General features: G+C 43.5%; 1 protein-coding gene across 1 annotated transcript; it reads left to right on the forward strand.

Moving 5' to 3' along the window:
- Window positions 1-2,038: 2,038 nt before the first annotated feature.
- Window positions 2,039-13,884, forward strand: LOC104270091 (very low-density lipoprotein receptor-like; the record flags this gene model as incomplete). Its single annotated transcript, XM_009864346.1, is given in 19 exon segments — window positions 2,039-2,077; window positions 3,368-3,520; window positions 4,468-4,590; window positions 5,475-5,597; window positions 6,973-7,344; window positions 7,451-7,573; window positions 7,659-7,781; window positions 8,223-8,342; window positions 8,417-8,542; window positions 8,918-9,089; window positions 9,425-9,649; window positions 9,800-9,846; window positions 9,849-9,908; window positions 10,282-10,421; window positions 10,533-10,674; window positions 10,978-11,124; window positions 12,528-12,605; window positions 12,720-12,889; window positions 13,225-13,884. Coding segments are annotated over 19 exon segments (2,519 nt in total), but the record flags the coding sequence as incomplete, so codon positions are not given.
- Window positions 13,885-14,375: the final 491 nt, after the last annotated feature.

Raw genomic sequence — 14,375 nt, forward strand, 5'->3', positions numbered from 1 at the left:
CAGAGGGACCTGCAAGTTTGTGGGAGGGTGTTCCCCTCGTGGGGAGGTGATGATCCACGGTCTGACTCCTTCCTTCCTTCAGGAAGTGGGGTCCAGGTGGGAGGTGGGCAGCTGACGGCTGCGTGGTTGTGTGGCTCTTCCTCACTAGTGCCCTAAAGCAGGCCTGAGGTCTTGGCTGTGTCGGTGAGGTGTGAGGTGGCCCTTGTAGTCGTAACTGTGCACAGTAGTTAAGACACCGGGTCTGTCAGGTAGAGCCCAGCCAGGGGATTGTTGCTTCCAGTCCTCGTGCAAGAAGAGAGGGAGAAATGTCTGCCTAGTCACTCCTCAGTTCCCAGTCATGCAGATTGCTCCCATGTCTGGTCTAGAACAGACGTGACTAAGCAGCTGTGGCATGAAGGACCGTGCTGGCTGGCAGTGAAACTGCTTGTGCACTGTGGTCAGAAATAATAACAAGAGATCTGTGGTGGGGGGCAACTTTAGTCCACCAGGTTAGTCTGAGTCTTCTCTCAGTTTGAGTTAGTGGCCCCACCAGCTCCTTCCCCCTAATAGCTGCAACTGCCAGGGTCTGGGGGGAGTCTAAGCTAGTTCCTGTATGAGCTCTAACAAAGTTTACCAATGGCTGTTGCAAGCTTTTCTGAGACTTGGTGTCAGATGACAGGACACAAGTGTCACATGTTTGAGGCTGCTCAGACAAGTGATCTGACAATTTGCTTAAGGGGCTCAGACAAACAGCGACAGCAAAGGCAGGGAGAAAGCTAGTTTAGCTTGGGTGGTCATTATAACTGTGCTTCTTCACCTGGCACACGTTGCTGCTTATGAGCCAGCTTCTACTAAGTAGTTACCTGGGAAATAGTAAAATAATATATCTTAGCAATGACAGGCTGTGAAGTTACTGATTCTTTACATTTTTTGCCTAAGCCTTATCCCAGGGAGGAGAAAAGGTGTGAGTGTGCTTCTAGTGTATGAGTAGCACATGAGAAGAAGCTTTAATTTAGTGGCTAATTGGTGCCTAAAAGTTGTTAAGTGTCTAGTGGCTGAAGCTGCAACTGAAGTGTGACTCTGTTACTTCAAATTGCCGTGGATTAGACCAGTAGTGTTATGACTAAATAGCTACCTGGCACTGCAGAACTCTGCTTTGTGTCAGATGGGAGCATAGTTAGTTACTGGCTGGAGCTAATGTTTGTCTTTACCTGGAGCTCACTCCAAGTGGCCTTTAGAGTTTGACAGACACCTTCAATGGCAGCAACAGATGATGACCTTTACCTTTGGGCCACCTGTGTGGGTGTTAGGCGCTGTCAGTTCTTTACTTGTGTGTGAGCTAACAAAAGTAGTGGCTTTGACATTTCACTTGGTATCAGCTGCAGAAGTGATGATACCTTCTTGGGATGGCATGTTGTAAAGGTGGCAATTGTAAAGTTATAGCTGTTACTCCAGGCACAATCACTGTTTCATTTAGCCTTGTGTGCAGCTTCACCACAGCATTAGGTCTAAGTGATGTTATTAAGTCACAGTGTAATAGGATAGTTTAGCAAGCCTTTTCTAGTTATTCTGGCTTGAAATGGAGTAACTGTGGAGTTATTTTGGGATCTCCTGAGTGGCAGGCTTAGTCTAATATCTCTAGTGTGCTATTTTGGGAAAGGTTAACTGTTCTCACTCTGCAAGCCTGGATAAGAAAGTCTCAAAACTAGTTGGAGTCCGTCATTGCATGTTTTAGGTGGTAGTACAGTAATAACTGGAATACTGTGTCAATGGAGCTTGCAAGCAGAAGGCTAATTCTGTTAGAGGTTTCTGGACAACGAGGGCTACTGGACAGCAGGCTTAGAAGAAACTGATAACTGTGGCTTCTGTGCCCTCTCTAAGCTGGCAGCAGAGTTGCCTTCTAGCACAAGGCAATCTTCTTGTTTGACATCTTTTGGCCAAATAGAGGTAGCCTTACAAAGTCACGCTAGTGTAACTCCTGTCCTGAAGAGGGAAGGAGGGATGGAAATACAGAGTATAAGAGCTGATGTTCAAATTTTTTGGCACTCTTTGAACACAGTTCCCACAAAAGAAGTTGTTGTGGCCCTGTCTGACACAAGTGAGTTGTGCTCAGCGAGCACAAATGCTAAAGCATTAGCAGGACTCGGTAAGCTGCAGTTTCAAATCCCTTACTTCTAGCGTGGATATACATGAGACACTTGGCAGGTAAAATTGCCTGTATTTTTTTTTTGCTTGTACCCTGTCCAGGGTTTGCCATTGCCTAGTGCCTGATAGCTGACCAGTATAATGTAAAATAGCTGAAAAGCTTCCTTGCACTTGGAAGCTCTCTTGCATTTTGCATGTCACACACAGAAGATATAAAATGAAAAGTAATGTTCTACTAAAATTTGATGCCCTTTTTGAGCCCTGAAATGCCAAGTCAAAGCACTAAATGATGCAATAAACCAAGGAGGAGCAGAGGGCTTGCGTATTGCCTTAGACACGTGCAGCCAATACTAATGCAGGAAATTACACACGTGCCTGCATGCGTTCCATGAAACAGCTCTGGCTCAGCTGCTGAAGAAGCAGGCTGCTGCTTTTAGGGATCGTTATAACACTGCTTTAAGACAAAGTAGATTCCCTTGGGGATGGGGTCATACAGTTTTAGAGTTGGTAACTCCTAAGTGCCATATAGAAAGCAGTACGTTTCTCATGCGTACTAACAAATCAAGACTGTTACCCGTTGGGAGACAACAGACTGTGTTCCAAAAGGAAGTGATAAATTGTCTTGCTCTCTTTGTGTCACACCTGATCTAGCTTTAATAAACAAGATCCAGATAAGTAATAACACTTCTTTTTGTGGATGCTAAGGAATGTCTCCGGGTGCCCTTGTTTGAGGAGTAACTTACTGAAAACTTGTTTTTCTACAGATATCAGATGAACTTGTTCAGACCAGATAAAGTTATCCTTATGGACATCTTGGGGAGTGTGCTGTTATGTGGTAGCAGTGTGTACTGAAATGCTAATCCAGGTCGACATTAGTCAGGTTTAAACCTAGCCTGCCTAAAGTTTGAAAAGTTTTGAAAATGCAAGGCTAGATATTAGATAGAAGAAGTCGCTGTGTGCATGCACCCCTCTGCCTTGCAACTTGACCTGCCTTGAAAGGAAAATTCAGTAGGAACACTGAGGCAAGTTTATTGTTGTGTGTCTGGCAGATGGACTGTCATAGTGCTTAAGCTCTGCACTTGTACTGTGAAGGAAAGATTCTGGATTTACTTTCTGGGTTGAATAAGGTGACTACACAGATTTGGAGTTCAGACTAGGTTTTATGGTATTGTTATGGTGTTTATTAAGCTGGATAACTTCTAGATCAGCAGTGAGGTAAAAGCAAGAAAGTATTCCTGAACAGTATTGGGAATTGCCTTCCTTTTTTTCATTGAAGGTGCGAGAGCAAAGTGTGAAGAATCCCAGTTCCCATGTAGTAACGGACGCTGTATTCCGTCACTCTGGAAATGTGATGGTGATGAGGACTGTTCAGATGGCAGTGATGAGACTGCTTGTGGTAAGTAATCGAAATCATACCTCTATAGCAGGGGGGCCTTGCAGTGGAGAAATAGCTAGAGAAATCCTTATTCCATCCAGCACTTCTGGTAAATGGAATACAAAGTGGAAAACAAATTCCCTGGAACAACTGGGGGACTATCTGGATGCCTTTTATCCATCCAAGGCAGTTGGATCTTCCTGAAAGCTGTGAAAGTCTCCTGGAGTTGGTAATTAAGAGAAGAAAGCGGAACCAAAACTCTTTATTTGCAAGGGCAATAACTGTCAAGGACAGAATGGAGACAGTTTACACTTGGTGCTTGAAGACATAGTAGAAACTGTTTGCTCTTAGCACTTAGCTGTTAGCTATTCCATGGTTAAATGCCTTGTTTTGTGTGTGAAAGTAATTCTGCTTAGTCCCCTATAAACGCTAAGTCTAGGTTTGGCTGCCAACTCTTGCTTTAAGCAGACATAGAGGCTAAGATGGATGACTAGATGTACTTAGAGACAAGGCAAAAAGGACTCAATATCCAACACTGGTGTGATTGAACTATCAGTCTGTTCAAGCAGACCTAAACTGTTACCTTAGGGTTACAAAGTGCTGTGCTTTTTTAATGACAAGCAAATGCCTTGATAATAAACTCACAGTTCAAAATCTGAATGTTACTACCAATAGAGCTAGCTTTAACTCAAATGTGTTCAAAGCAGCAGCTGTTCTAGCAGCACGGTTTCCCTGAAAAGTAGCAGTCCATCAGTGCTTGCTTACCAAAAGATAAATGTTTATCTGTGCACAGTATAAAACTCTCTAGGAGGTGTTACACAAGTCATTAGACTGGTTGAAGACAACACCAATCATCCAAGAACTAATTATATTGCATCACTTTTGTAGGGCAAGGCAGCTTATGTCTAGCTGCAACAAACAAGAGAAGCTGGGGTCTCTAAACAAGTGGCTGTCCTTCTCCCTTGCAGTGAAGAAGACATGTGCTGAATCTGACTTCGTGTGCACCAGTGGTCAGTGTGTGCCTAACAGATGGCAGTGTGATGGAGATCCGGACTGCGAGGATGGGTCTGACGAGAGTGCTGAACTGTGCCGTAAGTGAGCCTGGCCTGTCAGTACAGGGAGGACTGTGGGGAGTAGCATTTTGACTTCTTGCCTGCTTACAGCCTGGCCTTCCTCCTTAAGGAAGGTTGAACCTGTGTTAGGGAGCACCTTCCTACATGCTAGTTTGGCTTGGCCCACATTGGGGTATCAACAAGACTTCTTATTACTTAAAGATAAAGAACTGACTGGGGACTTTGCACTTGTACCTGGTAACAGATAGCAAGTACCAGGTTTTTCTCTCAGTGAGAAGGAGCAAGCACAACACAGCAGGCCTGACCACTGCTGTGGCTTATTCATCAAGCGATCACTGTCCTCCAAGACAACCACTTTGCAAGATATCTAGAGCTAGTGTAGGAAATGAGTGACTGGCTACATATTGAGGGGTGGGAAGCAGAAGTGCAGAGGCTTGACTGTGAGGTCTCACAGTTAGCAGTCCTGATCGTAAGTGGGGTAACTAATCAAAGAATAAGATCCATGAAGCTTCACTCTCTCTATCAATAGGATACACACTGAGGAATACTTCAGCCTCAAGTCCTACTGCACTTTGGCATTATTCCTGCCTACTACTATGTATTATAGCTCAAGCTTCTACAGTGTAACGGGTGTGCAATCACAGAACTACCACTACAAAGACGCTCTTAAAATACTAATCTATTAGGAGCTGGAAGCAGCTTTTTCACTGAATACTACAAACTAGTGTAACCTCTTCCATGATGGAGCCATCAGCTTAGACGAATGCTGGCATCTAATTAACTGCAACTTTGTCTGGAGCTGAAGCCTTTCAGTCTCAACTTTCAGGACAACTGCTAAAACCCAAGATCAATAGCTCTTAAGTTTCAGAACTCTTAAATTGAACTTAAACTTTTTTCAATAGATTTGAGAACATGCCGAGTAAATGAAATCAACTGTGGTCCTCAGTCAACCCAGTGTATCCCAGTGTCCTGGAAATGTGATGGTGAAAAAGACTGTGACAGTGGAGAAGATGAAGAGAATTGTGGTAAGGGAAGAAACAGTGGCTGCATAACTATTTGAAATTGACTTGTCTGGCAAGGAGCTAGCTGGGCAGTAAACCTGGAAAGATAAATTTCTCATAGTATCAATGTCTCCTTAAACCAACATTCATCTTGTATTGCAGCCCACTTAAAGCGGACTTGTTCTAACACTCCTCTATCCTGCTAAGAACTACAGCAATATAATCTGTTCAACATCTGTCTTTGGTCTCCGGCTAACTTTGGCAATAGCTATAGCCTTAGTCACATGTCAAGGAAACCGTCATAACTTGTTCTCTGCGAAATTTCTGTAGTTCCAAAAGTTCTGTATCTGTAGTTGCTGCTTATACTAGCAGATAGTCTTTTAAAAATGTTATAGTGACTTGGAGCCAAGGGCATAGCTCATCTGCTTTATAGCGCTGTCCTGGAATATTCTGTGCATTTGTCTGGAAGTGCAGACTAGGTTTTGGGTGCTGGAGTTGAACTTCAGGCTAATAGGCAAGTGAAGCCTCCACTGCAGGCTTTAGAGTGCAGCATTCCTGTCTTGTTCTAATGAACTTGCATATGTATGAGTTGTCTGAGGTGTCCTGAGACAGATTTGTTGTAAGCAAAGCCACATGGTTGGCTTCCGTCAGAGTCACCTTACCTGGATGGGCTAATGAGGCACAGATCTCCAGACTTCTGCGATGTGTCTGTGGACTTGCTGCTTTACTCAGCAAGCAAACACCTGAATCTGATAAGTAAGTCTACAGAGAGAGAGAGGTTCTAATGAAGCTGATAAAACTATCAGCCTAGGCATACTGAGATGCTAGCTACACTGCTATTAAACTAGTACTGGCATAAGTTGTGTGGATGTCCTTAATACCACAGCATCAACTGGTGCAAGATCTTGATCTGTTATCCCCAGTGGTCCAGGGAAATGGGCCACTCCTGTCCTGGGGAGCAGCACAAAGCACTTCAATTTCAAACTACAGTGCATGCTGACCATCTGGCTACCTTAATCTTAGTCTGTACTCTAGAGTTAGGAGTTCTCTTGCCTTCTCTCTCTGGTTCACAGGGTTTGAGCCTGTTTTCTGTCTCTGGTTCACAGGTTTTGAGCCTGTTTTCTGAAAGTCTCACACTCTGAAGCAGAACAGCCTAGCTGCTTCAGAAGGAGGTTATCATCACTCAGTAGCTCAGAACTGATGCCTCTCACTCATAACATCCAAAGCCAAGGAGGACAGTCTCTGGGGGCCTAGGTGTCCTGTAGGTGGCCAGCTAGGTTCTCCTAACTGATGCTGATTATATACATCTGATAAAAGAACCTGCAAAGCAAAACACCTTCATACAGAAGTCTGCCTTCTTGTGACAACCTGCTAATTTCTCTTACTCCTGTTACTCCAGGCAATGTGACTTGTAGTCCGGCAGAGTTCACATGCAGCAGTGGGCAGTGTATTTCCAAAAGCTTCGTCTGCAATGGCCAAGATGACTGCAGTGATGGCAGTGATGAGCTGGAGTGTACACCTCCTACCTGTGGAGTTCATGAGTTCCAGTGCAAGAGCTCCACTTGCATCCCTATCAGCTGGGTCTGTGATGATGATGCTGACTGCTCTGACCACTCAGATGAATCTCTGGAGCAATGTGGCCGCCAGCCTGCCCCTCCCGTGAAGTGCTCTGCCAGTGAGGTGCAATGTGGCTCAGGTGAATGTATCCACAAAAAGTGGCGTTGTGATGGAGATCCTGACTGCAAGGATGGAAGCGATGAAATCAACTGCCGTAAGTTGACTTGGTCCTTCTCTAGCAGGTGCTGATTGGCTCCTATTTTATTTTCTTCCCTTCATCAGACCTCATGAGTTTAAATTTGTAATGGCTATATCCTCAGCTTCTCGGACCTGTAGACCAGACCAATTCAGATGTGAAGATGGGAACTGCATCCATGGGAGTAGGCAGTGCAATGGTGTAAGGGACTGTCTGGATGGTACTGATGAAGCAAATTGTAACAATGGTAAGTGTGGAACTAAGCAAGAATAAAGTCTTTGCAGAATATCTATTGACACTGGCAGTCATCCTCACAGTCTTCATTATCTCAGTTATTCAGTGCTCTGGACCTGGCAAATTCAAATGCCGAAGTGGAGAATGCATAGATGTCAATAAAGTGTGTAACCAGCAGAGAGACTGCAAGGACTGGAGTGATGAGCCCCTCAAGGAGTGTAGTAAGTGAACAAACTCATTGTGCAATGCTGACCACCAGACATAGCTATCAGAGCTGTCAGATGTCAGTCTGGAGTGCCCATCTGCACTTCCTTGGTGGCAAGGAAACAATCAAGCAGCCCAGTCAATAGGCTAGTTTTCTCCTAGCCAGACTGGCTGTTGGGATGTCTTCACCATGGCCAGAAGGCAATTGAAGGCATTAGAAGTTGAAACTTCCAGGAGCTTCAATCTTTTTCTGCTTCTGCCAGTTGTAACCCAAGTAATATGCTAATAGTTGGGCAGATAGCAATTTGAAGAGGATCTCTTGCAGGTGATTTCAGGTGCCAAAGTGATTTATCAAATGTGGCAGGCATCATTAGAATATGTGTGGGTAAAGCACTCCACAGCTAAGACTTCAAGACTAAATGTGTCCTATCTCAAAGTCACCAATTCTTCTCTTCTAGACATAAATGAATGTCTGGTCAACAATGGTGGATGCTCTCATATCTGCAGAGATCTTGTTATTGGCTATGAATGTGACTGTCCAGCTGGCTTTGAGCTTACAGACCGGAGAACCTGTGGAGGCAAGTATCAAGTAGCTTAATATGGGCCCTGCTGATGGTATTGGAGAGAACAAATTGTATTGTTGTCTTTACAGATATTGATGAGTGTCAGAACCCTGGTATTTGTAGTCAAATCTGTATCAACCTGAAAGGGGGCTACAAATGTGAATGTAGCCGTGGCTATCAGATGGATCTTGCTACTGGAGTGTGCAAGGCAGTGGGTAAGTACAGGCATAACACTTCTATATCCTGAACTTAAAATGAGGTAGCAATTGATGTACTGTTTATGCTGTTAAGGTTTTGAGACTAATTGTTAGGCTCATAACAATATAACTTGTACAGACCTGAACACTGTTAACACTTTGAGTGATGCCATGCTGCAATACTTAAAGCTGCCAGACAAACAGCTTGCGTCTGCCCCCTGGGCAAGTTGTGGAGGCGGAAGAGGATGTGGTGCAGCCAAGACTTCTGCCAGCATCCACTAGCAAGGTGTGGAATGGCAAACACTAAACAGGATAACTTAAAACTTGTCATGGAAGGAGCAGTATGTGTCTGCATGTCTAGAAACACAGATAACATTCACAGTCTTTTCACAGGGAAAGAACCATGTCTAATTTTCACGAACCGCCGGGATATCAGGAAGATCGGACTTGAGAGGAAAGAATATATTCAGCTAGTAGAGCAACTAAGAAACACTGTAGCTCTAGATGCTGATATTGCTGAGCAAAAGCTTTACTGGGCTGACTTCAGCCAAAAAGCAATATTCAGGTAAATGGACTTACCTTCTGAACCCTAGTGTGCTCCCCTAAACTAAACTATCCCTTATTTTACCCAAGACTTTTCTCTAGGCTCTGCTGATGAGAGCTATATTCCTGATGTCCTAAAGACAAAGTAGATAAAAGTTCCCACAGCTAGCAGTGTGCATAGCCTATTGCACTTCCTCATAGCTGCTGCTACAATTGTACAAAAGGCACTCTGTGGAAAGTCACCAGTGCATGTTCTGCATTGTCTGCCTGAGATCTGAGAGCAGTATTTCCTAAGGCATGTCAAATGGTAGTATTTGTGGAGGAAGGGGTTGAAAGCAAGTAATTCTTGTCTTTCAGTGCCTCTATTGATACCCGTGATAAAGTTGGAACACATGTGAGAATCCTGGACAACATACAGAGCCCTTCTGGAATTGCTGTTGACTGGATTTATAAGAACATCTACTGGTCTGACTCAACTGCAAAGACCATTTCAGTGGCTAGCCTAGATGGCACAAAAAGAAAGGTTTTGTTTTTCTCTGAGCTGAAAGAGCCAGCTTCTATTGCTGTAGATCCTCTCTCTGGGTGAGTATTTGTCCTGGTTCTCCTAAAAGTGGATTTGCCAGCTGCTCCATGTCCTGATAACTGACTTAGGTAGACTTTTTTTAGTTATTGGTTAAGAGTGATACTACACAGTACTATAGTGCATCATACAACATAAATTCTGCTTCACAGCTTTATGTACTGGTCAGACTGGGGTGAGCCAGCAAAAATTGAAAAAGCAAATTTGACAGACAGCAGCTTGTGACAACAGAAATCCAGTGGCCTAATGGAATTGCTCTAGGTATGTTGAACTTGTCTCTGTGCCAGAGGTATTCTGGAGCGTTAGCAATTTGTTTGCTACCCAAGGTCACCCTTCAGAGAACTATTTTCAGCTTCTGAGAATGGGAAGTTCCTGTGTGCCTGGAGACACTGCAACAGGCACAGATAACACTTCTCAGATACTGAAATGGTAACTTTCCTTGCACTGCTCTGTATTATAGTTGAGGCACAGGCCACTTAGGCAACACTGCAGCAGCCTTCTGCATCCCGGCATGGTAAGAAACTAGGGCAATACTGCAACTATTTCTGAACCTGTAGGTGTTTCACCTTTTGCAGGAGGCTTTGGAGGCTTTCTCCGTATAGATAGTGAATATGTTTGGGTTTTTTCCTCTTAGATCTTGTGAAAAGCCGTCTGTACTGGCTTGATTCTAAACTGCATATGCTGTCAAGTGTGGACCTGAATGGCCAGGACCGTAGAATTGTGCTGAAATCTCATATGTTTCTTCCTCATCCTCTTGCTCTAACAATATTTGAGGTAAGAATGACTTTGTGTAGTAACTGTCAAAGATCCCCATGCTAGGATGTGGCTAGCAATTATGAGCTAATAGCAACATAGAAGTAATGGAATGCAATGACTGTCTTCTAGGACCGTGTGTACTGGATTGACGGAGAGAATGAGGCAGTCTATGGTGCCAACAAATTTACTGGATCTGAATTGGTTACCCTAGTGAACAACCTCAATGATGCACAGGACATCATTGTTTATCATGAGCTTGTTCAGCCTTCAGGTAACTCTAATAAAGTTTATAGTTACATCATTTTATACTTGTAAGAAGCTGTCCCTGCTTGGATGGCGGCACATGGTATCCCTCCCCTGCAGAGCTGTCTGCTTCTGCTTAGAGTGCTTGGAGCTTCTCATGCTCTTGCCCACACTGAGGGTGAAAGAAGGTCTAGTTGCAATTGCTTTGTCTTAGACAGAGCAGGTACAAATCTATAACCTCCAGAGGCAAGTAAGTCTACTGGAGCAGTTACTGAGGAAAAGAATTATACTATACACCTGGGCTCACTCCTGTCACTTGCTATACCAACAGGTAGGAACTGGTGTGAAGAGAACATGGCAAATGGAGGCTGCAGCTACCTGTGCCTGCCTGCTCCTCAGATAAATGAACATTCTCCAAAGTATACCTGTGCATGTCCAGTTGGATACTTCTTGCAGGAGGATGGTCTGAGGTGTGCAGGTATGGTAACATGACTGAAATGGTTTCCAGGATGCATGGAGGAGGGGTAGGGCTACTCAACCTGTTAGAAGCAAATACAGCAGTATAGGCTGACAGCTTTGCATGAGTTAATCTGATGTAATTAATCTTGGAAGGAGTGGTTTTCCAGCATGCATTAATGTGGCCCTCAAAGTCTGCAGGTGCTGTTTAAAGTCCATGCTTGGCTTCTGCATCATCATCATCATCTGCAGCAAGACCTTGTACCTCCATGGCTTTCTGTAGACAGCAAGCACATGCACAAAATATACTGAGCCCCTTTCTTTTAGAACAAGGGGTATAAACTAACATGGCTCTACTGTGTATAAATACACAGTGTTTAAAAGCTGATAGGCTAATCTTGCTGCCAAGGAAGCTTGTTTTGACCTTCTTTCATGGTCCAAATAAACATGCTGCTGCTACTACTCTATGTGACAGGTTTGTCCAGTGGAGTGCACTAGAAACTCCAAGGTGATGTGTACTATGTTGCATGTTGATTTTGACTGCCACAGTAAGAGCATTGAGCACAGAGATGCTGTCCGCAGTTGACTGATCTAAAGAGTTGCTGTAGATACAGTACCTAACCAGTAAACTTGTAGAACTAAAATCTTACTTGGAAAACCAGAAGCGAAGAATGAGGTGGTTTACTGTTGTCATGACTAAATACTTGTGATTCGATCCTGATTAACTGACTAGCCTTGTTCTTGGAGTTATTTTTGATGAAAAGCCCTCAGCTTGAGGGTGTGCTAGTGAAATTGCTAATGTCAGTGTTTCCAGTAAAGCTAATAAGCTGCATGATCATTCTACCATCAGCTAAGCATTCACTATCATGGCTTTCATAGCTAAGCCATTGCAGAACTTCAGGATTAACTGGGCTCTTGATCTATAATTAGTTTCAGGTACTGGAACAACTGTGACTTACACTGAGGCTAAAGATACCAGCACAACAGAAAAATCCCCAGCTGTTGGACCAGTTCCTGGAGGTACTGGTCCCAATAACTAAGACTGCTAAACATTAGAGAAGTTAAATGCAAACTGACCTACTAGCATACGTGAAGTTTTGTCCTTTGCTTGCAAGTAGAGAACACAGGCCAGGTCATGTATGTAGTACAAGTACAATTGCTGGAGCATGTGATAAATGTAATTAGTTCACTTGTGACAGTGTGGAACATACAGATTCCATGAAATCCCCAGGAGTGCTTAGACAAGGCAAGCAATAAAAAAAAGTTTTCTACCACCATAGGATGGATCCTGTTACACTGTTCTTGCAGTGCATTCATGAGAAGCTAGTATATGATTAGCAGCTTCTGGCCTTGGGAAGTACTTACACCTGACAAAGTCTGCCAGGCTATCAGTAAGCAAGCTCACTCCTTCAAATTCTTGTGCAGGGTTCAACGTCAGTGGTACAACATCTGAAGTAGCTGCAGCTGGAGGAACATCAGCAGCTTGGACTGTTCTTCCTCTCTGTGAGTAGAGTATTCTCTAGCCCTTGGGATCCCTTTGCAGTGGGACAAGCCACTCTTCATGAGGAGCTTGACCTGATCCTAGTCCATACTTGCAACCTGTTTCTCTCCCTAAAGTATTGCTGGTGATGGCTGCAGTAGCTGGCTACTTCATGTGGCGTAACTGGCAGCAGAAGAACATGAAAAGCATGAATTTTGATAATCCTGTCTACCTGAAAACTACAGAAGAGGACCTCACAATTGATATTGGAAGGCACAGCTGTTCAGTAGGACACACCTATCCTGCAGTAAGTAAACCTATCAATATGTTTGAGGCTTCAGGTTAATCATCAGAGTAGACAGACTGTCAAATGATAGCTGAATTGAGTTTAGGAGCGGTCTCTGATCCTGAAAGCTGCTGGCTGCATCCAAACCTCTGGGCAGAATCAGCTGAGAAGTTGTCCTTTCAATCAAGGTTGAACCTGCAGTAGGCAGCTATAACTGCGATGGGGTAATCAGTGCTGAATGTGGTCACTAGCCTCCGGAAATAGACCCTGTTTCAAACTGCTGCATAGTGATGATATGCATTGTTTTGTATCATCTGTTATTACAATTGTAGCTAACTTGTACTTATTTTGTACAGATATCTGTTGTGAGCACAGATGATGATATGGTGTGAAGGCTGGATCAGCAATCACTTCCAGTTTACTTGTGTTTTACACTCTTTGGGGATAGTAACCAGGTTTGTGGCTGAAAGACTTCCTCCATTCTTGGAAGAAAGAAGATACTTTCGTATGTATGGAACACTTATGTAAATAGCTATTTTATATAGCTTAACAACAAGCTCTGTAAATACCTGTCCACAACAATTCAGTGTTTGGTGGTTACCATTTTATCAGTAACCCTTGGATTGGTCAGTCAGTAACATCACTGACCAAATATAAAGCACTTTCCATAGAAAGCCATATTCCAGCCACAACTTGTAACACCTGTACATATGTGTATAGGTCACTTGTAAATATTATTCTTGGAAAAATCACTGTCAAGCACTTTGAAATATTTCAAATGTAAATTTATTGTACACTGTCTTTTTCAATGGTTGGGGCAACGGCAATAGGAAAAAACGGGTTACTACGATTGCCAAAAATTTGTAAGCCTAAGTAATTTTCTATGTATGATTGAAACAATTTTGTCTGTTACCTTATAGAGGTATACAGGTATGAATGCTCTTTAAGAAACCACTGTAAATCTTAAATGCAGAAGAGCGGCAAAAAAATAAAAAAAAACAAACTAAGCAGTTAAAAGTATTGGTCTCCATTATTCTGTTAGCAATGAAATAAAACAGAGTGTGTCCTACGTTGAAAGCTTTAGTGGGCTACACTACTACTGCCAGCCAAAATATTAAGTATTTAAGTTATATCAGCACTACCCCAGACTGCTGAGACAGTACTGACCTGCCAGGTGACAGAGATTTGTACTTGAGATTAATGTTCTGCAGGGCACTGAGCTGAATGGATCTTCTTTAATACAAGTACAGCTGGACTCATAAGTTAGGATTGACAGTGGCTAGAAGTATTCAGCTACTATTGCAAGCTTTTAACAGGTAGCGTTGGCAGAGATGCTACCTGGAGACAGGTCAAAGCATCGTCTGTTGGGTAAGTGTAAGGTGCTTGCAAGGGATGTTATGCACAAGCTCACAGTGATGTCAAGCTGCTAGCAGTTGCTCCTCATGGCAGTGCAGAATCTTGGTAGGTGCCATGCCTCTGCAAAGCAATAGCAGGGCTGTGGCTTGGC

This window comes from Apaloderma vittatum, unplaced genomic scaffold, assembly GCF_000703405.1.
Source record: "Apaloderma vittatum isolate BGI_N311 unplaced genomic scaffold, ASM70340v1 scaffold45752, whole genome shotgun sequence".
NCBI lineage: Eukaryota > Metazoa > Chordata > Aves > Trogoniformes > Trogonidae > Apaloderma > Apaloderma vittatum.